The sequence below is a fragment of the Canis lupus genome, chromosome 14 (genome assembly GCF_048164855.1).
Source record: "Canis lupus baileyi chromosome 14, mCanLup2.hap1, whole genome shotgun sequence".
Lineage (NCBI taxonomy): Eukaryota > Metazoa > Chordata > Mammalia > Carnivora > Canidae > Canis > Canis lupus.
This window is the reverse complement of record NC_132851.1, coordinates 11,521,834-11,547,562: the sequence shown is the minus strand read 5'-3', so window position 1 is coordinate 11,547,562 and position 25,729 is coordinate 11,521,834. Positions and strand designations below refer to the sequence as shown.

At 37.0% G+C, this 25,729-nt stretch overlaps 1 protein-coding gene across 2 annotated transcripts in view; it reads right to left on the bottom strand.

Moving 5' to 3' along the window:
- Positions 1–1,201: 1,201 nt before the first annotated feature.
- Positions 1,202–25,729, bottom strand: part of TRHR (thyrotropin releasing hormone receptor) — a 39,553-nt gene continuing 15,025 nt past the window's right edge. For both annotated transcript variants that reach the window (XM_072774248.1, XM_072774249.1), the window contains exon 3: positions 1,202–8,550. In XM_072774248.1, the coding sequence (XP_072630349.1) occupies positions 8,143–8,550 (408 nt within the window). In that variant the 3' untranslated portion in view covers positions 1,202–8,142. The remainder of the gene's footprint in view (positions 8,551–25,729) is intronic.

The window sequence follows — 25,729 nt, the reverse complement described above, 5'->3', positions numbered from 1 at the left end:
GAGCACTGAGGGGATTTTCACATCAGAGGAAACAATATTTAATAATGAAGCTGAATATATTTTAAGATTAGTATGAATTAGCTGGTAATGTTTGAGAGTTAGGAGGTCTAGGACTTTTCAGTGTCTATATGCAATCTACACTCTTAATAGTTATTATCTGTGGTATAAAATTCTTTCTTTTCATTAAATTTAATTATTTAATAAACACATTCATTTGCATCCATTAATAGATATTTGTGGAAGATCCATTGTATGCCAGGTACTGTGCTAGTCATTGTGCTTTGCTAACCACAGTGAGCAAAAACATGTCGTTATTGATTTTTACAGCATTTTCAGGAGTTTTGGGAAAGAAGAATATGCTACTTGGTATAATTCCACTAAACTAATTTAGTTTCCTGGGGGAATTGAGAAAAATTTACAAAGGCTGGAAGTGCTATACATCGTGATATAAGAACAAATACTTTGAAAGGTAAACAGTGTTAGTGGTGGCAAGATCGCTTTATTCTTGAATAAAGAGGATTCAGAGAATCTTCTATTGTTCACTGAATGTAACAGTGCTTCAAATATGTTTTTTATTTTCCCTGTGTTCTCCAAGAGTGAAAGAAAAAGGTCATTTAAGCAAAGCTTAAGATTTACCTAAGCAAGCATTTCCTTTTATGCCAAAATGGACTTTATCAAATGGAGTCTGTTTCCTAGAGTGGTGGCCCCGGGACTAAATAAACCCACTTTCACACAGAGCCAAACTTCTAGTTTGTGTATTTTTGCCTGTCTATTCCAGGTATATTGGAGATTACTTGGAATTACAAAGGTAATGGAGCAATCTGTCCTATAATAACACACAAAAAGGAACAGGTAGAGACATTTCAAAGAATTACTTTAGACTTGCCCAAATGTCAGCTTATTTAATTAACCCTCATGGTTTTGTCTTATCTAATAACATTAAGTGAATTCATTAATTTCAACATCATGAATTTGATGAGATAGTTGTATTTGTTCCATCCAATACACATTAAATTTATTATTAAAGAGGGAAATGCCTACCTGCCTATTACTTATAATCATCTCAACAAACAAACAAACAAACCCACAGTGGATCATGTTGAGTACCATTAAAATAAAATCTTCTAGGCAAATGGTTTAGGGTTAAGTCACAACAAAAATTAAATGATTGGGAAGGAAAAGAAAGTTAAAGAGCTAGATCTTTCAGTTTGATTCTTTATTGCTCACAGTACACATATTGGAACAGACACATAGTTTTCCACAGCAGCACACATAATACTGCACTTTCTTATAGAAGAGTCTTTGTCCCACAAGGACACAACAGTGAATTCCCAAGGGATGAAGCGAGTCAGCACACAACTTTGTAAAACTGATAAGAAGGAAGCCAATGCATTCAGGAGCACATCATAAGCAACATGCAAGTCTATGAAGTTGTCAGAAGTAATCTGAAGCTAAACACTACATGCTCTTCAGTTTTAGATTTCATCTTAAAGTTTAAGTTCATGAAGGGCCTAGGTCCCTGAGCTAGCTCTGATTTCTATATTTAGCATAATTGGATAAGTCCAGAGTTGTGAAGGACCCCTGAATAATATATACAGGTATAAATACTTTTAAATATATTGTGACAATATAATATAGAAACAAAGACATATATATATATTTTGTATATATGTGTATACACATATATTTTTTCACTTGGAAAATCAAGACTATAAGAACACTTTTAGAATTATAACACCTATAAGACAAATAGTGTAGTATATTTTCTATAGATAATAAATGAAATTCACAAAGATTAGAAAACAAACATGCTAACCTAGAAGCTGTTTTTCTCTTTATATTCATAGTATATGGGTGGAATATTTTCTCATCAGATATAAATTGACTTCATTCACTTTTCCCTTACTTGGGGCTTTATTGTAGTGGCAAATATTAAAGGACTAGCTGTCTTTCTTCATTAATCCCTCATAAAATGGACATGTTTTGGGTAGCTATCCTTAATGTCCAGAAGATTTCTCTAAGATCTATTGTGTCTCCCTATCCCCACTCAGCTTATTTCTCCCACATGTATTGTTTTTCCTTTAAATATCTGAATCTAATGCTTCCTTGAAAGAAGTCCTAATTTTCCTCCAAAGTCCTCCTTGATTACTCCAGGTCCCATTAATGCCTCCTTTTCTCTGTAGCACTCAGTTATTTGTAGTCTGAAATCATACAACTTGGCTTCCAATTATGTATTCTATATTTCTTATATGTTTCTCTGTTAGTATGTTGTCACTAAATTATAATCTCCAGAGGGCAGAAAGAATATGTTGGTCTCCTTTATTTTTCATTATTAAATTAGGCTGTGGACTTGTTTTTGAAATTTCAAGCATTATGTATATATAAGGGATAATTCTATGATCCAGTACACTTAATGCAGTGCCTTTCACTGAGCTGAAAAAGTGTTTAAAAACAAAGAAACCCAAACCCCAAATAGAACTAGTCATCTTATTGTGAGGACAGATCTATAGGTAAATTGGGCATCACCAGAAGATTTAAGATATATTCCTTAGTTTGGGATTGGTCATTAGTTTAACAGATACCTAGGGGCATTATCCAAGTTTAAATAATTTGTGGAGTACAAAGATTAGATAGGCTTACCCACAAGAAGTTTTCCATATAGTTGCTTATTACGATTTGTGAAGTAAATAATGACTTTAAAGGTCCTAGTGAGGGATCAGGACTCAGTAGTTTTCAAGGTGTGGTCAAGGACTAAGGCATCAAAATCCCATAATAAGTGAGAATCTCTTGGGGCAGGGCCAAATAAAGTGTATTTTAAAATAAGCTTCCAGGTCATCTTATATGTACCAAAGTGGGACTGGTTTATTATTCCTGGCTAAGGTGTTAACACTTGGCTTCTTTCCTAGAGAATTTAATGCCATTCTAGGAATATAGAGAATGTTCTTACTGACTTCTAAATTCAGACCTCTAGTTAGGTAGATTCTTATTCTGATACCATGTTGTATCTGTTTTTCTTTTTTGGAAAGTCTCTGTCTATCAGCATCAGTCCATAACATTCTTGAGAAAGTTTATATTCCCTTTGCTGCAATTCAGAGAACAGTCATATGCATACAAGTTAAGTCCATTATTCTGAGAGGAACAAAATAATCACTAAAGAGTGTTGCTTTGGGGCTCAAATAAGTTTGCAGGAGCTCTAGCTAACTCCACTGCTTATCCTATCCTTCTTTTATAATTTTCAAAGTGCTTTCATTTCCATTATTCTAGTTGAGAGCCTGTGGTATGGACTTGATGCAGATGTTCTTCCATGAGGACATACAGGTGATCATGTGAATTTGCTCTTTATTGGCCACAAAATTGTCTTTTTTTTTTTTAATCTTGCTGAATCCAGATTTGACAGTTCTGACAATGCGCTGTCCCAGCCGCACCATTTCACTGAATCCCTCTATTCTTCTAGACCATGTTTCTAGAACATAAATCAATCACCCCAGATTGGACTTCCCATGAATGCATTTGGTGTAGAAGATGGTAAACAGGCCTAACAATATTGTATACAAGCATTCACGGCTACTCTTTTCAAAAGAGATTATTTGAATTTCAAAATTCGAACCACCAAAATTTGGTTTATGTCAGCATAGCCTGTTGGTGCTAACCATCTCAGCAACAAGACTATTCCCTAGTGTGCAACTTTGTAAATGAGCTTTTCTGCTGAGTAATTTGAAATTATACTTACAGACCAAACATATAAAAAAAATATTACAGGGCCTTATCTGACCTTTTCCCCCTGTGTAATCAGTGAAATGAACAATTGCTATTTCTAATTATAGTTCACAAAATAGAATCACAACACATAAATTATTTTAACAATTGCTTCTTTAAAACATTTTTGACGTCTCTAATTCATGTTCTAAATATTGCCAACAGTTGTATCTTGAGATGGTGCCACATTGGTTTTGTTTGTCCTCATTGGACTGTGAGATCTTTAGAAATGGGAAGAGTCTTTTGTTCCCTTAAACACATTTCTGTAGTAGTTTTTCACATATGATGTGTTCTTCTATTGGGGTCTCACTGAAGCTCTGAGATGCAAAACCTCTGCTTGTTTCTGTGAGGAAAAGGCCACATCGAGTGGCTCAACTCTACACCTGAGCCCCACCATGAAAACAGGGACTTCAGTTAAATAGAAATGTCAGAAGTATACATTTTTCCATACTTGAGACATGATTTTATGAAAATATGAAAATGTTTCAGAACAAAATATTTTCTTACATATAAATATATTTGAAGGAATATTTACACTTTTCCTTAAGAGAGTTCATGTCCAGGTTTAGTCTTGAATGAAGTCAGATGAAATTGCCTGCTCTAAGGAAAGTCATGTTTTATAGGAGAGATAAGAGTTTGATAAGGAAGAGGAGTGAGAGAAAGGAGGAGGGGAGGAGAGAACAATGTATTTGTTATTACAGAGCTCTTTAAGACTTCTTCATGAATATTCTTCTAAATACATTCCCTCAGCCAAGTCTTGGTTTTGATAGATAAACAGAAAACAAATTGCTTGAGGTTTTCATCCTCTGCTTTTTCCAAGAGTGATTCCAAGCATTTGAAAAAAGTTTCCTTTGAACCTGGGATTGACCAGTTGTTTCTGGATGCTCTTTTTCACATCTAGTTTCCTTACTCTATATATGAATATTCCAACACTTTTCTGAGTTGTAGTTGAGAGGCAAAAATAATGTTGAATATAGTACATATGTAATTCACAGGATCATAAGGGGACAATTTAAAATCTTCTTTTCTTCCAAAAAGTTAATATTGTCTCTCTTCTATCAAGTTTGCAGATTGAACATAGTGTAGAATGAGATAACTCTTTTAATCTTTAAGAGCAGACCAAAATTGTATGGACCCAGCTTTACTAAGACATACTGCCCATAGTATTCCAACACATTCTTCTGAAAATGACAGGAGTTTAAGATTCAGTTACAATAAGCCTTATGGTTAGAGTTTTCCTTTTACTTCACCAGTTGTTTTGCTCAAACCAGCCATTTGTTTTGGAATATTTTCAAAGTGTATTGTTCTGTGTACTTAGCTTCTTTAAGAATGAATATGGTTTGGACTTTTCTCATTTCTCTTCAGCATATTTGTGTTGGAGTGAAGCTCTAGAAATACACTCACAATAATGACGGAAGAAGTCTTAAGAGGTAATTTATATTTGCTTGTTTTATTTGTGATCTGTGACCTTTACCTAATTACCTCAGGTGCAAGATCTAGCCAAAGACACTCCGAAATTAATTGAATTGGAAGTAATAAAATAACCCAAAGGATTTTATTAAAGGAGACCCTTAATATTACTGTCCTCCATCAGCAACTTTTTCAAGTTTTTAATTTTTCATTTGATGGAGTATTAAATTTTGATGATTTAAGGAAATACTTTGTGATTTAGTAGTGTGATAAATAATACTTTAGAAAGCCATATCTCCTCTGTGTAAACCCAACTATCTATTGGATCTTGCATGTGAACATTTAATTTCATAATGGCATTTGCTTTGGAGTTGAAACACTATGAACTATGCTCCCTCGAATTTCCCACGTGGTCTAAAACTAACAGGTTATTAGCAAATAACTCCTTAAAAGTGGAAATGGAAAAGCTGAGCCCTTAAATTAAATTTCCAATGGTGAGAAGAGCATATTGTGTTCCATGTATGACATGTAAAATTAACTGTAATTTTTTCAATGTCTAATATTACCACTCAGCAGAATATTTATATTTTTTAGTTATTTAGGCCATCAGGTCACAAGTTGCCATCAGCATGCTGGCTTAAAAAAAGGGAAACAAAAAAGAAAGATACATTTTCTCTTATTAATATCTACACAATTTAGAGAAGCTGCATTGATCCCTGATCCCTGATCCTTGGATTTATCATCAGGGAAATCACAGCTGTAGTGAGACTGTGATGAAGATAATGTGGTTTGCGTACCTATCAGTAAGGCTGAGACATAGTAGATGCTCAATGATATCAGTTCCTTTCCCTAATGAAAAAGCTAATATAGTCCAATCCCTTCTGTTAAGTAATTTATGTACATGTATATATATGTTTGTATGCACCTGCACATATGCCTGTGTGATTTGAGGTTGGGTCACTCTGGTGCTTCTATCCATACGATTTTAAGATTAAGATTAATATTTAATCCAGGATGAAAAGTCAGTTAAAATAGATTTCTTGGTGTCATGCAGATAGACTTTTAGTGTATTTCCCATAAACATTTGCTTGCATTTGTTTGCTTGCATATAGTGACAGGATAAGAATATCTTCCTGGAGTAGACGAGACCAGTTTTCTCAAAAGCATATTCTAGTCTGATGTTCTAGATAGTAGACACTCTGTGTAGCAGCATTTTAAAACTGAAGTTTCCAAAACAGAAATGATGTATGCTTTATAAATAAGGTGGGGAGGGGTAATTGTTAGCAGTGATTAGGTTTCCAAAAAATCCATGAAATAGGGATATAGGCTGAAGAGGGAAAATACCATTATCTGGGGAAGCCAGTACATGAATTATTATTGAACCATCACCAAGGAGATACACTTGGAGATACTGGTTGGCTATATCCCAGGTGGTGACCCATCTGGAAGAAACTAAATTGGATCTTGACCCTATGGCTTGGGCAGATTCACATTCACACTCCTGAAATAATCACTGGAATAGAATAGCAGGTCTAAGTCATACCTAGAAAAAGATATTAATAATGAGATGAGATCAGTTTTAGATCTATTGAAAGTAAATCCAACAGAATTCTGCATTGCTTTGACTTAGAATCTGTAAACAAACTATCAGTTGCATAAAAAAAAAAAAAAAACTAAACTAAAAAAACCCCAAACCTACAAATGACAAGCAGGCAGGCAGGAAGGGCAATTGCAGACAAGTTAAAAATCCATAGACTTCTATCCTCCGTGGGGAGTCTTCATCTGGAAGTGTAATAGTCAGACTTTGGCTGACTTAGAATAGCAACTAGACTTTTGAGAATGTTTCAGACTTTTAAAGCTAGATTCACTAGAAAGATTCACTTGACATGGCTCAGTAACATACACAAGAATGCTCGAAAAGGATTTTCTTCCTTAAAAAATTTTAGAGAAAAAGCCAACCCTTATTTTACATACTTGGTCTTGTCCTGGCTCTACTTTTCAATAATTACTTACATGTTAGTTTGTATCTTCAGAGTTACTTAATCTGATATTTCTCCTGTCTCACTCATCATTTAAGAGGCTCAAAGAGTTGCTTAAGAGCTGGATTAATCTAAAAATCAAATCTTCATGTCTTCTCAACTTATAATTCTGGCTATTTTGAGGTTTATTTTACGTTAGAGTTGAATGATGACATCTACTTTATAAGACATAAAAAATTCTCTCGGGATGAGATGTACAGTCAAGGGAATATAGTTGCTGGTATTATAACCGTGTTGTATGGCAACAGATGGTATCTTCGCTTGTGGTGAGTATGGCATAATGTATACAGCTGTCAAATCACTATGTTGTACATCTGAAACTAATGTAACATTGTGTGCCAACTACACTTGAATTTAAAAAATTATCTCAGAATTTTATAAGCATTATGACATTTGTTTTTGTTTTTTTGTATAGTGAACATATTTGAAATCTCATTTTTACTTAATAAATTTTTTTTCTACTTTACTCTGTAGTTTCAGATATTCATGAAATAGCACTATGCTGTGTTAAAGTGAAATGCTAGATGCAAACATTGAAACATTGCCAAATTATCAAATGTACAAATAATTTGGGGGAGTTTGAGAAATTACATTTATTATGAATAATGTGAAATCAGTGTCTCAATTTTATCTAAGCTTTGAAGCCCCAGAAAAATAGTGAATTTCTCAACTTAAATGGAAAGAGCTACACTTTTAGTTTCTATCATTTGGCTCTTTCACAAATCTGCTCCATTTTGGGGGAAACAATTTTGTGATACTAGAAGGAAAATATGAATCATTCCTATGGGTTAAAATATGTTGGGCCAGGATTTATTAGAGCACTACTAAAGACTTTTTCTGCTCGGTTTCCAGGTACAAGTACTGGCTGTTTCCTCTTGGGTTGATAACGGCACAGATTCTCATTTACTTTGTGGTCCATTTTCTTCTCATTCATGAATCAGCTTTGGCTAAAGGTTATTTCAGAAGCCAAGCAGGTATCATCAAAAGATACTTTTGTGGCAGATAAATAAGTGTCAGTGACAGTGATGTCATCAAGCTCTGTGCTGAAATGATCTGACTCCTTGATGACACTGTAATTTAGGGCCACACTGTAGTTAGCGGGTTTCTCTACCGGCTTCTGCTTGCAGTTGCAGAGCTTTCTGAAGGCGGCACGGAATTTCTGGGACATGAGATTGTAAATCACCGGGTTGATGGCACTGTTGAGATAAATGCAAATTCTGCAAAAGAGCAAGAACCAATTTTCTTGGAAAGGGCTGGTGAGAAATGAGTTGACAACCACAAGAGTCCTGTAGGGCATCCATAAAAGGGCAAACAGAATTACAACCACTGCCAGCATCTTGGTGACCTATGGAGAAATAAAGAGAAATGCAGTGCAAACACAAATGAAAACAAAACAAACAAACAAATGAAAATAAAACACCTTCCCCCTTACTCCCATCCCAACCATTAGTCCCCAAGATGTAGTCTGAGAGAAGGACTTAAATAAATGCATGCAGTTTTGTTTGTGAGATCATCCCAGGAAGCAGGATTAAGGAAGGGTAAAAGAGAGATTGTGATAGAAGAAAAGCTAAAATAGGGTGTATTATTGTGATGCTGCCTCTGTGGGGCAACTCTGGATTAAGTAAGGCATTTCAGGATTATCTTTCCAGGGAAAGAGAGGCTGGGGCATTTATCCACTGGCTGCCAATCTCCTCACTTTGTTGAGGACTGCCTTAGGGGCTTTAACAGGCCCACACTTCCAGGATTCTCCTGCATGGAAACTCATGGGGGCTTTAGAGACTTTGAGGCAGAGAAGATAGACTGGGGACAGTGGATACTGGAAGCAGGATGTTCTCTGCAAGCAGGAACCATCCACTATCACAATGGCTGAAATCAGAGTCCAGCTAAGAGAATGTGACACAGGCCTCCAAAAATGTCTGTGGCAAGTGTTAGGAGACATAGGGTCTAATCCTGTCTTTACTTACCTTATATGTGATGCTGAGAAATGATCTTAACCTTATACATCATCTGTAAAATGGAGCCAATATTGCTCCCCTAAATCAAATGAGGTAACATAATAGTCTGAAAAGGATAAAATGTCTTTAAAATAAGCCAATGGTTATGGAATGTCTACTATGTGCCAGACACTCAACTAGCTGCTTTACATATGTTATCACATTTAAAAGGCTGAAAATCCTCCAAAATAGGTATTGCATCTTTCATTTTGCAAATCAGAAAATGAAGCGTAGATGCTGGTAAGTACTTTGGCAGAAGTGGTAGAGTCTCAGAGCCAGGATTGGAATCCAAGTCAGCCTGGATCCAAGGTTTTGCCCTTCCCACCACACAGCTTTCCTGCAGGATCAAGGGAGATGCAGGACAGAGAAAACAAACCTTGAAGTTTTACATAGAGCTGACCCTACTCCTAAAGACAAACAAAGCACAGGAGCTAGAACAATAGGGGGGATGAGGTTAATATCCAAGATTGCCCAGGATCAGATCATCAAAGAGCATGATTTGGATTCAGTCCTTCTCAATACATCCTTTTGTAATCATTTTAAAACCTCCAGATAAAGACCCTACTAGCAATTTTTCTTCATTTCTTTTTTTAATGTGAACTGGATAGATTTCTATCTTCTGATTGTTAAAGTTGAGATTATGGTTCCTTCAGGGGCCACTAGTTCAACTGTGCATATATGTGCTCCAGGTGAAACACCAGGCTAATTAGGTTCTCTATTTCAACCTGCAAGGATCCTTGTATTATTAACTACTATCTCTACTGCTAGTACTATGACTTTTACTACAAGTTCTAAAACTAATAACTAAGGTTTGTATATTGCTTTTTTTTAAAAAAAGTGTTAGATATATGGGAAAGTTGCAAATATAATGGAGTTTCCATATACTTTATACCAAAGTCCTCTATTTTCAACACCTTATATGGGTGTGGTGAATTTGTCACAATTAACAAACCAATGCCATAATTTTGATGGCCTTGATAGTTTTGAGGAGTACCAGTTAGGTGTTTTATAGAATATCTATCAATTTGAGTTTGGCTGCTGTTTTTCTCATGCTTAGAATGAAGTTATGGATTTGGGGGAGGAAGGCCACAAGGTGAACTGCCATTCTCAACACAATATATCAAGGGTGCATGTTATCAACTTGACTTATGACTAATGCTAACCTCATATATTGCTTTATTGAGATATAATTTACATAAATTAAATTCACTCACTTGAAGTGTACAACTCAAGAGTGTTTAGTATATTCATAGAGTTGTATAACCATTACTACACTCAAATTTTAGAACATCTTCATCATCCTGAAAGACACCTTATACACATTAGAAGTCACTCTCACCTTCCCCAGCCCTCTGTTGCCCTATGCAACCACTAATAAACTTATGACTCCATAGGTTTGCCTATCTTAAACATCTCATACGAACGAAATTAGTCTTATGTGGTATGACTGGCTTTTTTCACTTAACATAATGTTTTAAGGTATATCCATATTGGGGTATGTATCAGTACTTCATTTCTTTTTATTGTTGAAAAATATTCCACCCTGTGAATATGCCACATTTTATTTGCCTATTCATGAGGGCAGTTTGCACTTTTTGTCTGTAATGAATACTACTACTATGAACATCTATGTAAAAGTTTTTATGTGGTTATATGTTTTCTTTGGTGTATACCTGGGTTGTATATTGCTTTTTAAGTTATAAACTTAAAAAGTTGGGTGTATACCTGGGTTGTATATTGCTTTTTAAGTTATAAACCATTTGGGAATATTAAACATTTAATCATTGAAACAATTCCTAGAGATAATTATTAATATAATACCTAGTGAAAAATACGAATTGGTTAGACATATTAGGACTCAAAAAAGATACAGAATAAAGACAAATCTAAAACACTTGGGACATAGTCTTAGGCTGCTCTTGGAAACTGGAAAACTGCAAGACAGAAAAACACAAGAAGAAATGGATATTTTTGGAGAAATGTATTATTCATTTATACTAATAAAAACTTTCATTTATCAGGCTAGCTTATTTGGAGTGGGTTCAAGAGAAGGTGGAAGAAGTGGATAGTGACTGTAAACATATATTTTTAGGACTTTTGCTGGAAAAAGGATGGCAAAATAGAAGGGTTGCCAGAGGGAGATGCAGAGTCAATTTATTTTTTTTTTTAATGGAAGATATTATATCTTTGTTTGCTTGGGGAACAGTGCCACAGAGAGGGGGAAATTTGTGATCCGAGAGAGAGAGAGAGAGAGAGAAAGAGAGATAATTGAAAGAAAGATAACTGAATAGGGAATAGTATGGGGGTGCACAAGTGGTAAGGTTGGCCTCTTCTCAATCATACATACAAAAACACTTGTATAATATATTCTCTTTTTTCTCAGCCACACTTAATCTAAGATATCTAGATAATGCAGGGGAAAATTCTACCTTTCTTGTCAATTCCCTGAATCCTGAGTGGAGTCCTAGTGGCAGCTAATTGTTTAATTCCTTGGAATTAACCAAGTACTTTCATGGTCAGCAAGCCATTTTGTGTTTATATCCCTATGTGACCTATAGGACAATAGTTATATATAACACTATAACTATAGTGTTATAGTTCCCATTTCATTGATGAGGGATGGAAACTGATTTCAGAGAAGCAGAGAAACAAGGTCATACAATTTACATATATAAATACAAACAGCAATGTTAGTTATTGGATTAAGGTCTTTTGATATTACATCTAGTTTTCTTTCTAGATAGTTACAGAAGTCAACATATATACCAAGTTGAAGACTTCTAATTGTTGTAAATAATGTTTATGAAATATTTGGAAGGGGTAATATTTTTCGGCAGGAATCATTGGTAGCCCTGGGATTATGCATGTTTTTTGCCCCTCATCACAATGCTACATTTATAAAGTACTGATTAGGGAGAAGAAAGGCAGATAGGGCTCATTCATTCAGGGGAAAAAAAGTAAACAATAAAACTTAAAATGCAGAGGTAATAAAATAGAATAAAAAATAAAATGGGAACTTCTATTTTTGGGGCCACAGTCCAATTAGTAGCATGTCATTCGTGAGAATCTGGTTACCTGGTTTTTGGGGACATTTTGATTAATTATCAGAGATTAGTTTATTAGTCTGTCTGGGAAGTCATAAGCAGTTGGTTGATACCTCAATTCTCTGGAAGTTTTAGTTGGAATTCTTGTAATGATTCAGAGAAAAATTCTGACTTTTGATTTTGTGTATGATTCAGAAAAGGTTCTGTGCATGGTCACAGGTCTTGCTATTATCTAGACATTCTTCCTTGAGAGAGACAGGCTGCGGCATACCACTGGATGCCCGTGAGTGGCAAAGTGTGGTGGATATGGAAGAAAGAGTTGGAATTGGCTTGTAACATCTTGGTTTCACAATCCCTCTCTGGGTGGATCACATGACTTAATGTCTGAACCTCATTTCCCAGAGTCAGTAAATGTACAATCTGTATTCCTCCCCAAAGTTTCTCCATTTCCAACATTCTAAGAAAATCTAACTTATATGTTATTAATGGTAACACAATATTCAGACATGTTTGTGATTATTTCCACATAATTGGGTTTTGTTATTTGGGGAAGGTAAGGCCAGGTAAAGGGAGATAGTACCTGGAGCACACTATTCCTCAAGTGCTGATAGACTATAGGAACAGAGTCAATGCTGATAGCAGTGATTGTCAGTAATTACCTTAATTGCTGTGTTCACAGGGATGATGTAGCTTCCTGAAATGCTGAAGAAATTACTAGAATTCATTTTAACTTCCTGTAGCAAATTAAGAACACGGTGTATCTCTAGATCCAGAACCCTGGCTTCCTAACCTTTTATTATTTTCCCTTTAAGGGCATTCTTACTGAAATATTATTGAAGAAATTGAATCATAGAGATGTGTTGGAGCATTACCTTGGGAAGAAAGCAAATAACTGACTCCCCTTTAAGGAGTACTGTCAATTTAAAGATGGAATCTATAGACGTTTTAAGAGGAATGCTGAAATAAAAATTATTTTATAACAGGTACCAGGGTCCACTCAAATATTTAGCTGAAATTCAGTGGTAGAAGATAAAGATTTCAGGGCAACCTTAAATACTGTGGAAAAGCTTTCTTAAAACTAAAAGGGCAAAGCTATGTAATGGGAGATGATAACCATATCAGTAACTTGTGTTGGAAGGCTCTTTGCCATTTTTTTTTTCTCTTTACCATTTTTACAATGAAAGATCTTCCAGACTGTCATAGCAGGTAACTAATTTGTGGATCATAGGCTCTTTACTTGTTTTGGATCCCACATTCTATAACACCAAAGTTCTGTTTTTGGTTTCATGATCACAGTAAATCAATAAACTTATATTGGCTCTCTAACATACAAAAGGTTGGGAGAAGTCCTTAGTAAATATGCTTCCCACATAACAAGTGCTCAATGCGCAGCTGAATTATTACTGAATAAATATTTGTTTTTCACAAATGTAAAATATAATTGTGGAGGTATATGTAGGTTTAGGACTCTTTAAATTAGTAAGTGTTCTAGTTCTTGTACTTCTGGCTGGAATATTCCCAATTTCAAAAGTGTACTTCCTTCTGGAAACATTCTCTTGGTTAATGAATACAAAACAGTTAGCTTTAATATTCTAAAGCCATTCTTTAAAGAGTAACAATATGTTCTGTGTTTGGATCCTGTCCATGTTCTCCTGCACTGCTGCATTTTAACAAAGTGTTCTGTCACTGGGAATATTTTGCTCTCAGATGGCCTTCAGCAAAGTGATCAATGACCCTTTGCATTTTGTTACATTAATTGAGCCAGTTGAAGAATAAACTTGAAGAGACAATTATGTAGGTCTGAATTTAGGTAAGCTTCTACACTGATTGGGAGCTCTGGGATTTTCTTCTTCCAGTGTTCTGCCTTGTTTTGACTTAGAGTCTGACAATTTTTAAAAGACAGTTATAATCAACGTGAGGTTTTTTGTACTATGGAATGAGATCATTGGTAGGATTTTAAAAAATTGAATGATGGAGGCACCAAAGGGTTTGGAATCAACTCAAAGTCAGTTAAAATACAATAAAAGTGAATAAGGTCTGAGTGGTGATTCATGGTGGAGAGATCATGGACTGTCAAATCCTGCTTATGGATTACTTAAAGATTTGTTGGCAAGAAGCCATCTCGTGATGCTAATGCATGGGTTCTTGACTCCACCTGTCAAGTACTATATCTAAGTATTCCATTAAGAACTTTGAGCCATTCTGGCTAGAATTACAGAGTACTTTCTGGACTCTATTCTGATTTTAAAATGTCCATGAAAATAGTAGCAGAGATTCATAGTAGAGAAATTTTGGTTGTATTCAGTGAAGCTTGAGGAAGAAGTAGAGATTAAGGGAGAAGTAGGAATTAGGGAAATAAATAGTGATACAATATTTTTAAGTATGAATTTATAAGAGTAGTATATCTGAAATAGAAAAAAAAAGTCTCCACAATTGTAAGGGTGCTGAGAAAGCAGACTTGTCAAGCAGAGCTGTTTTCTGAGTGAGGCATTTGTGGGGAAAAGCAAGTGGGCTCTATATACTAGGATGGGGGCTGCATGTGCCAGTATGGTCATGAGCTGGCACTGCCCTTGGTCAGATATACGAGGACAGTTGAGAGGTGGAATTACACAGGACATATTTCCATGTAGAACACCATGCGACCCTTCCTCCATGACACCCCCAGATGCTTTACTAAGCATCACCAAATACCAAGTATGAGGACCCTCATGGGAAACAGAGAGAGCTCTGCACCCAAGTCTGATTGTAGGAATGAACCCTCAAAGCCCATACTTTCTTTCAAGAGCAAAGTTAGGGAAAGGTACAAAGAGTGGAGAGTGGAAAACATGATGGACACTGAGCTATTAGTGGAACTAGAATTCAGGGCTAAATCATACCAAAACCTTTCAGGATAAGAGAGACCCTGAGCGGCTGTCAGTCTCACTTTCTGAGAATCTCAGAATCTCTGAGTCTGTTAGAGGATGACTGTGCAGTATTTCTTAACATGTTTCAGTCTAGAATGAGGAAATAGGGATGAAAATGGATGGCATTCTAATCTAGCAGTAGGAATTAGTGGATGGAAGGGAGTAGGAACATTCAGATATATGCAATGCCTACTATGTGCTGGGCAGTGTGCTTGGTATTTTCTTCATATCAGCCCTAATATATCTGCATTTTATAGAGGATAAGACTGATGCCGAGTCACATGCTTATGAATAAAAGCCACACTTTAAGAGCAAGTATATTTCACTGCAAAGTCTCCCTATGCTCTTCTCTACACTTACCTTGAATTGCGCGCAAAAAAAAATTTTTTTGAAGTTTGCAAAACTGAAAAACAAAAGGTAGGATGAAAGTTTGGAAGTGGTGAAGACTGAGTGGATGGAACAGAGAACTTAAAAAATGAATTCCTAGTTCTACCCAAGAGTTTATGCTCAGGACCTAACAGAGCTATCCCATTCCCTCCACTAGGTTCTGAGGGAACATGTTTTTTGAAAGTTTTCTGTTTTGTGGGCTATCCTGGTAACAGTAGAAAACAGCCTGGCGCTAGGCAAAATGTAGTTTTGGAGGATTCTCCACAAAACTTCCCGCAACATTAGCAACTATTGTAGTGTGGAGGTTTCAGGGTTGGTTACAGTCTGATAGAAGTAGGAAAGGAAAGGATGGCTTCCCTTCTGTTGCTTTGATGTTTTCTTGTTCACAGGAGGCCGATATTTGGAAACATGCTGGGAAGGAGAATTGGGATTTAAATTATAATAACATCTGTAGAAAATAAAATGTCACTAAATTCTTTCAAGAGCCATCCTGGAACAATGCTACAGTGTGTCTGGGGTTGAGTGTGCTACTTAGCCTTTCCTAAATGCTCTCTCTTCCAGGTAAATTACTGGTGAATGAGTAAGCATGTGGAAAAGACTGCCTTATCATCTTATGTTGGTTTTCTTACCTTCGCTCTCTAGGATGTGTTTACTTCTCCTGATCATTTTTCTCTTTGGTCCCAGTCCTTAGAAATTCTGAATGAGGGATCTTGGCTGGCTATGAGCTGGGCAACCAGTTGCTGGCTCTAACACTTCTACGAAGATATTGATTCTTTCTGAGGGAGATATTTCCCAATCTCATCTCTCCCCTGTGCTTCTCTGGCCCTAAAGCCTGGTGAGGATAACAACGTAGACAGTGATACAGACAAACAATCCCTCAGCTCACCCAGCAGGGGATGAGAAATCAATGAGAATGTTTTAAAATGTAAACTCTGAATGATGGAGGGGAAGAGAGGTAATCTCTAAATAGAAGTGAACCTCTCAAGGCTGCCAAAGTTTTAATGGGCATTTAGTGGTCTTGCTCCTAAAGATCTTGGACAAAGTGCCTTATCACAGTGCTAAGAGCAGCTGGAAGGCAGCTAACTCCTTCTCTACCTGGGTTTCTCTCAGAAGAGACCAGCTCTACCATGATTGGGCCTATCTGGAGTTACAGAGTAACTTTTCTAGCTGTCCCAAAAGAACTCACAGAAACAACCAAATAGGGAAAATAAGTTTCTTTCCTTCAGCAAGTCATAAATTCAGCACTTTTTACTGATTTTTAGTTCTCTCATGGGCTAACCATGGGACTCAAAATCAGAAGACTTGGTTTGAAATGTCAGCTTTGCCAATCATCACCACTCAAAGCTTTCTGAGCCTTGATGTCTCAGTTAATATGAGAATATAATATGTTTGAGGATTAATTGCAAAGAGGATGTGAAAACACATTGAAACAAATTATACACCTTTCTAATACAAGGTGCTATTATATTCCCTACCATGTCTTGAAATCTGCTTCCTTGGTAAAGAGGTGCTAGCTTTATCACCCCTTGTTCACCTAACAGATTGAATGGAGCTACTTTGCATTTATCTGCTTTTACCCGTTTGACTAAAAATCTGTATGAGTCTACAAGGTGTACGATGCAAACTGCAGCATGCTGGGCTTGTGCTATGAAGTCCAAGCTTTTACCATAGATTATTTCTATTTATTTAATTTTTAAAAGATTTTATTTATTTATTTGAGAGAGTCTACGAGCAAGGGAAGCAGCAGAAGGAGAGGGAGAAGCAAGCTCCCCACTGAGCAGGAGCCCGATGCAGGGCTCAATCCCAGGACCTTGGGATCATCATCTGAGCTAAAGGCAAATGCTTAACCAACTGAGCCATGCAGGTGCCCCTTACCATAGATTATTAAGTCATTAGTTTCTTTTTAATGGTATTGTCCAGATAGTATTAGCATAGTGGTTGAGGGAACAGGCTGGATTCTAATTCTAGTTCTGTGTCTTTCTAGGTGTATAAAATTGGGCAAGATATCTCATGCCTATAAGCCTCAGTATACTCATTGTGAAATAGGAGTAAGTGTAAAGAATACATGAGATAATTTATGTAAAGGGCCCGCATAGAGTATTGTCTTCAATAAATAACAGATCAAAATAATAAATAAATAACAGATAATTTTAATCATCTCTGGGAAAATGTGGAGGATTTAACTAAATGAAAGAGAAGATTCTGACAACAACAGCAAATAATAATTCCTTACTGTGTTCAATATATCTTAAACATAGTATCAGGGACTTTATTGAATTATTTAATCTTTGCAGTATTTATGAAGTAGGCATTCTTTTCATTTTAAAGATAAAGAGAATGATATCCAGAGAAGAGAATATTAACTTTCTGGAGAGTTTTCAGTACTAATCTTTCCCTAGGTTCCTTTCTCTCATTTCTTCCTGCTTATTTCTATGTACTAACAATCCCATTCTGAGAGAATCCTATTGCATCATCTGTTTGTTTCTTGTCTCTCTCATCTGTAGAATGATGGCTTCTTGAGGATCCCTGCCCTACCCAATATGCAAGGAGCAACATGAACATCTGGCACCTAGTAGGTGCTGAATGTATTTATATATTCAAGAAATGAATGAATGAATGACAATTCACTAATGCTACCCTACATATTGCTTCTTCCATGTAGTTCCATGTGGTTGTTTGGTACTTCCAGTCCTAATCACAAATGCCATTATTATTTTGGGTCTGATTTCTTTTCTGATATGTAAGATCTTGATGGCAAGAATACTGTGTACTGCATATTTTTATCTCAAGCCCCTGAATCAAGGTTTGGCATTAAAAAAATGCTTTAAAGTTAACAATTAAAATCAATGTGAAAAGGTTCAGTCTCAAGATGGGGCATGACAGATCAGACTGGAATCATGATGAAGAAAATTTTCTGGGAAACAGCTTGTTATTCTGTAGAAATAAATAATTGTTGGATATAATGTTATGAAGAACTTAGGAAATGTGAAGAACTAAAGAGATGCTAAGTCAATATGATTTATGCTGAGGTCATTTCCCATTACTGATGTTGATTGATAGTGTATTAATATATACCAAAGTGGGGTTTGTCTTTAAAAGATACAAACCCACTCTGACAGTCATTCTTCTCTGTCTGCTGTCACATCTAGTCATGTGTGGTTTCTGTCCCTCATGAAGCTGTAGAAAACCATTTTTCTGGATGTCACTCTGCATCTTAAATTTGTATTTTTAGAGCCCATTGAAATCAAGGATTCTCCCATATAATGGGCAAAGTATTTTCTTCAGGGGATAAAGAGCCAAGATGACATTAGGGAATACACTAGCTACTAATTTAGGCTGCCTGCGATAAGCTTGAACCTTCCTGTTTTCGGTGATTTTGAGATAATTCTTGTTTTCGTTATATTGATTTAATATGTATTTTAATTTATTTCCCACACACCTACCACGTACCTGTACTGAGTATATATTTTCACAAATAAACTTTTTTTTTAAAGATTTTATTTATTTATTCATAGAGACAGAGAGACACAGGCAGAGAGACACAGGCAGAGGGAGAAGCAGGCTCCATGCAGGGAGCCTGAGGTGGGACTCGATCCAGGGTCTCCAGGATCATGCCCTGGGCTGCAGGCGGCGCTAAACCGCTGCGCCACCGGGGCTGCCCCACAAATAAACTTTTAAATACGAATAGTTCAAGGGTCAGCAAACCTTGACTATAAGGAGCCAAATGGTAAGTATTTTAGCCTTTAGGGGTCCCATAGTCTCTGTCATAACTATTCAACTCTGCCACTGTACTATGAGAGCAGCCACAAACAACACATGGATGTATAGGCATGGCTGTGAAGGTTAGCTAGAAAAACAAGCAGGGGAGCTGGATTTGGCCCATGACCATAGCTTGCCAACCAATGGAATAGTCTAATACTTCTGGTAAAGCAGATAAATGTCATATAACTTATTTCAAACTACTATGGTGATTTATGGCTAATTTCTTCAAATTATTCATCTAAATATGAACAGATCCTCTGAGAAATATCAAATAATGCTGGCTCTCAGCTTGTGGGCCAAAGTTTTGGTTTTGTTCTTTTTTTTTTTTTAAGATTTTATTTATCCATGAGAGACACACACACACACACACAGAGAGAGAGAGAGAGAAGCAGAGACATAGGCAGAGAGAGAGAAGCAGAAGCCCTGCGGGCAGCCTGATGCAGGACTCGATCCTGTGAGCCAGGATCACAACATGAGCCGAAGGCAGATGCTCAGCTGCTGAGCCACCCAGGAGCCCCTGGGCCAAAGTTTTGATGGAAAATTTGACTTCTCTTATGGCAGAATTACCTTGAGCATTATCACTCTAAAAAATGTCACCTAAAAAAATTATGCTAATATGGTACTTTTAATAATCCTAGGAGCTACTTTCCCAGAAGATGTGTGCTCTTTGGGGTGATGAATTCAAGAATGGTGTAGAAAGCAGTACAGGAGCCAGTTGGAGAGGACGGTGGTGGGTCCTGCTGGCCCAGAGCAAGCCAGTCCCTTGGTTCTCATATCAGACTCTCCTAATTTTCCAATGTCAAATATCCTCTTTTACAGAAGCCACTCTATGCTGGAATCCCTGCTCCAGCACTTAACAGCTGTTGGACTTTGGGCCCGTTTCTATTTCTGAGTCTTAGTTTTCTCTTCAGTAATAATGGTGAAAGAAATTTTACCTGTCTCCCAGAGTTGTGGGGATAAATGAGATGATGTTGATCAAGTGCTTATGTAGTGTTTGGAACATAGTAAATGCTAGAAAAGAAAAGCTAATTTTGAAACTAACAAATTAAAATCACTCATCACTTACTGTGCATCAGATCCTGTTCTGTGTTTCATTTACATATTAGCTAATTTAATCTCAACAATAGCATTGTGAGGAAGGTAATACCATTACCTCCATTTTACAAATGAGAGAACCCATATATACTTACAAGTAGGCAATGCTGGGATTTGATCCAGACAGTTTGCCCCCATCTGTGTTTTAACCACTCTGGCTACCACCAAAAAGATAGAAGTCTCTTGTCCTATCTGTCCCTAAAAAAGGAAACTGTTTCTTATTTCTCAGATGGAACTAGGTAGATGTCGTCATATTTTCTCTTACAAAAATGAAGAGAACCAGCACTGTATATAAGTAAGAGAACATTGTCACAAACCTCTCTCAATCTCTGACCTACCTAGAGGTCTCTATCCCCGCCATAGGAAAAACGTTTCGGTTCTGAATTAGACTGTAGAATGCCTTTTCTTCTAGAAAAAAGTGTTATAAAAGTTAATGAAAGATAATTGAATACTATCACTGCTATACTTCCTGTGCATAAAAGCTAAATGACTTTGTAGGCTGGCATGGTATTTTAACATTTCATTAATGGGAAAAATCCTGTTGTTTCAGGCATTGATTTATAAATGACATTTGCTGGTGTCTGCATATAGAATCAAAATAACACTGCACTCTGAAAATGGGCTATTTATTTTATATATCTGCTCCCCTATTTAAAACCACCTCCCTCCTATTTCAGTATTTCATATCCTCCTCATCTGCTTAATTTTTCTCCAATATCTGATATACTACTTGTATTTTATATACTGTGTTTATCTATTCTCTGTTTTCCCATTTTCCTTAAAATGTAAGCTCCACAAGACAAGGATCTTTGTCTCATTTGTTCACTACTGTGTTCCAAAGGTCTAAAACGGTGCCAGGAACACCCAAGCAGGTGTTCAGCACATTTTGTGCAATACACGAATCACTGTAATCGTCATATGTATATATATATGAGATATGTACCTCATCTCTGAGTTACTAGCACTGTGGGCAAGTGCATGAGGGAGCAGAGTGTAACGTTACTGTCAGAGGCTTTGGATTAGATGCTAGGATTAGATCCCTTGTTCTTCCATTTCTTGATTGGATGACTTTGAGGTTAATGCTGTTAACTCTCAGACTCCTCATCTTTAAAACTGAGATGATAACTTATACCCATGTTCAGGTACAAATGTGATGATGTGCAAAAATCCCTGAGCACCATACCTAGCACACGGTACGAGCTCAGTAATACTAGCCATCTGGAAGGTGAGCACATGACTACCAGCCATGTAAGTGGGACATACTGTTTTCCGGGTTAGGTTACACTGGTGGGAGGGAGACCAGACAAGTAACCTGATGCATGATATTGACTAAAGAATCTAAGCTAGAATATTTAAACAGTGACTCAAACTGGGATGCAGAGATTTTGAGGATCACTTGGGAAAATTTTTCAAAACACTTGACACTCCTGGGGAGTTGGCGACATTGCCTCCCTTTACAATTTGTGGGAGATGTGCTTCTGTACTGAGGGAACATGTCCTATTCCTCAGGGGCTTTGGAGTAAAATAATAGTTGATAGCAAATTTACAATACATTATTAAGGTGTGATATATTCAAATCTTTCTGATGACTGTAAGCATGGCATATGTATGAAATATTGGCTAGTTAGTACACAGGGAATGAATCTCTGCTCACTAAAGAGGCTTTCGTGCACAGCATTTCCCTAGCATGACTATGTACTGAGATGTTTACTTACTTACATCTTACTTACTGAGATGTTTTACTTCTGTGAAGGTGTTTCTATTGCTCTGTAGGGAAAAATGGTTTTGTGAATTTTATCATAGCTAATTATCATAGTTCAAGTCACCCTTATGATAAATTATTGTTTGTGGAAGAATTCTTTATATTCCTCAGTGTTACTAAAGAACTTGACTCTATCCTTAATACTGAGATCGTATTGGGTCAATTTAGCTGAGGCAGAAAGGTGATCTTCTTGAATAAATACATTTCTAATTACAATAGCTTTATTCTCACTCTTTATGAAAGATAGCAGGATTGTCTGAAAGTGGGCTTACATTTAGGTTTTGGTTTGCAAAAACTAGAGAACCTTCCTCTAATGCTACCAAAATTTCTTAGTGATCATTAAAAATTATTTAAGAAGATTATTCACACTGTCACAGCCCAGAATTTTCTGTCTTCTAACTGGGCATAATAGGAACATGAGTTTTCTTTTAGGACCTCAGTGTTCATGATTAAAAAAATAAATTCAAGACTGTATTTTTTACTTGTGGTATATGCATGGATAATTGTCTGTATCAAAACACGTTTAGGGCACTTGCCTTGGGCTCCGGTCAATGCCAGGGTCCTGGGATCAAACCCCAAGTTGGGCTCCTGCTCAGTAGGGAGTCTGCTTCTCCTTCTACCCTTCTCCCTTGCTCATGATCTCTCTCAAATAAATAAAATTCTTTAAAAAAACATATTTAGGATGAATACAATAAGCCTGATTTGATTTAATAACCATTCTTAATTAATTATTCTGAGGAAATGAGCAGAGTTGGGAAGGAGCCAGTAACAGAAACTATTCATTAGCTTGGTTTTCCACCTGTCTGAAGTTTGGGTCTGCACTGGATTTTGAGTGGCCGACACGGACTCCTTGAGTTGGGAGAGCTCCTCTCAGGAATACACAAACATCGTGTGGGATGTAGTCACTGATAAAGGAAGGGTTATTCTGTGGAACCTCTATGGCTTTTGCCTTTTGTATCTCAAGAGTCTCAGTGAGGCACAGAAACTCCGTGTGCTAGCTTCTGCACGAGAAGGGTCAAGCACCCTCAATTCCGCCCACCCCTGTTTATTAAGAGTGTTTGCACTTCAGAATGCCCTCTTCCTATGAGATAAAGTCAGTAGCAAAGTAAAGTCAAGAACCGTCTGCAAAATGGAGTTATGTTCCTTTTATCAAAGGCTAATTGCTTTTAAGTATGTTCTGGCGTCCTTCAATGATAAGTTAGAAAGAGCCGGGATGTTTAAGGGGAAGGCAAAAGACTGTGAACATCAGACACATCAGCTGAGGGTGCTGATAAAGGAGAGATCTGGCTCAAGATTGTGAGGAAAGAGTTATGGTCCATGAACTGGTCCTATTCACAACTGAGGCTCCTGGCTTCTATGGATTTAGAGGCAGGGCTTCAGATGGAACTTTGTGGCAAATGAAGAAATTTCTGCCCTTGGTAATGCATCAAATCCTATCTATCTTTATCATAAGACCCTTACCTCAATGAAAGGGAATGAAGCACCAAGTGTAAATTGTACTGGTTGTGTGGGGGGTTATTCTTTGTAACAGAAGAGGGAACAATGAAATGGCTCATGTACATATGGCACCACACACATAAAGACCTTCAGGATCAGTGCCTTGGTTGCTCAAACAGAGGGATGGATTTTCCTAATCCATGCTTAAGATATTTATTGGGAATGAATCCCAGAATAGAACCACTACAAAGTGTTTGGGTGTCACTAAGAAATTCAGATTTTCCTGTAATTTACTATTATACCAGTATCTTGTTTCTAAACATGAATGACTTAATCCTGTCATCCTTCTACCTATCATCTACCACTCCTGCTTCTCACAATGAACTGCCGTGCCTCTGTTCATACCCCCTCCCTCTGCCACTGTCTTTTCATTTTTAGTCCATGATTTTCCATTCTGTTTCACCAAGAAGAGAGACCAGTTCGTGAAAGCGAACCACCTCCTGCCCCAGAACCTAAAAATAATCTGCAATCAAGATCATCCTTATCTGTTTTTCTATATCATTTATTCTCTTTAAGTCACTCATTTATCCATTTATCTGACATTGGTGCTTCTATATGCCAGACACTGTGCTAGGTGCTGCAAATGGAATGGTGAATTAGATGCAATCCCAGCTCATAGGTAAGGAAAGAAGTCCTGCCTCCTCTCCAAGATCATGGCTTTGCCTTTGCTCTTGCTGGTATCCCCTCGTGCCTCCTGTGGGATGGACCCAGCCCTATCAACAGTGAGTCTGGCTCGTGTATCTGCAAGTAATTCCTCCCACTCTGCTCGCTCTTTCCATCAGGATTTTAAAGCTTCAGGTTTCTCCTGTCTTACGCAGGAAACAAAATAAAATAAAATATTCTGACTTTTTTTTCTCCCTTTCATTACTGTACACTCCCCACTTACCCCTCTATCTCACAAACAAATTTGTTAAAAGTTGTCTACTCTTACTCTCTGCCCGGTTTCCTGCTGCCCGCCCCCTCCAATCCATTCATTCACAACTTCATAAAATCTAACGTAGTCCCTCTAACACTTTATGGGAATTGTACTCACAAGGGCTGCCAATGCCTGCTTTGGATGGTTTTTCAGTTATCTTTACCTCTTTCTATTGACCTCTATGGAAAGTCTCCTCCTTTGTTTTTTGTGACTCTACTTTCTCCTGGCTTTCTTTCTCCCCCCTCTGGTAATTCCTTTTATTTATTTTTTATTTTATTTATTCCTTTTATTTGTCTATTTTATGGGCTCTTCATCTCATTATCCCCAGAATTCTAGCTCCTCCAGGGTTTCTTTTCTATTCCACAAAACTTCCCCCAATAACCATGTCTACCCCAGAGTCCCCAGCAAACCATCTGCATAGTGACTGCTCCAAATCTGTATCTCCAGTCCAGGTGTTTCTTATAAGCCCTAAATCTGTATTTTAAACTGTACCTTTGTATTTTCTAGACACTTCAAATGCAACATGGGCAAAGCTGAACTTAATATGCTCACTGCCCTGAAATGTGTTCCTCCACCAATGTCCTCATTCAGGCAAATTACACTATCCAATTAATAATAATAGTACCTAGTGTTTATTGTTTCCATGTTCCAGGCACCATGCATGATGCCTTATATGGATTTTAGCACTAAATCCTAATAATTACCTTGAAAGATAGGTCCATTGTTAGCATCCCTTTTATAGACACACAAAATGAGTCAAATTAACTGGCTCACATCACATAGTGGCCAACCCTGGTTCTGTTGTGAGGCATAAGACTCTAGAATGCAGAATCTCAACCATCACACCACTTTCTCAATGGCTCAAGTAACTTATCTTTGATTCCCTTCTCTCCCCCTTTCTGTACATCTACTCATACCAAGTCTATTGATTAGATCCCAAATGTATCTCTTTCTAGTCTTACTGCCATTGACTTCATTATGTGAAACCTTTGCAGAATCATCCAGATTATTTTTTCCCTATTGTTGCAGTCCTTTTCTAACAAATGCCTTTACTTTGGTCCAGTCCTTTGCCTACATGAAGACAGTGATCTTCCTCAAGCACAGATCTGATTAAAATATGCCTCACCTTGCAATCTTCCAGAGACTTTACATAGCCCTTAGAAT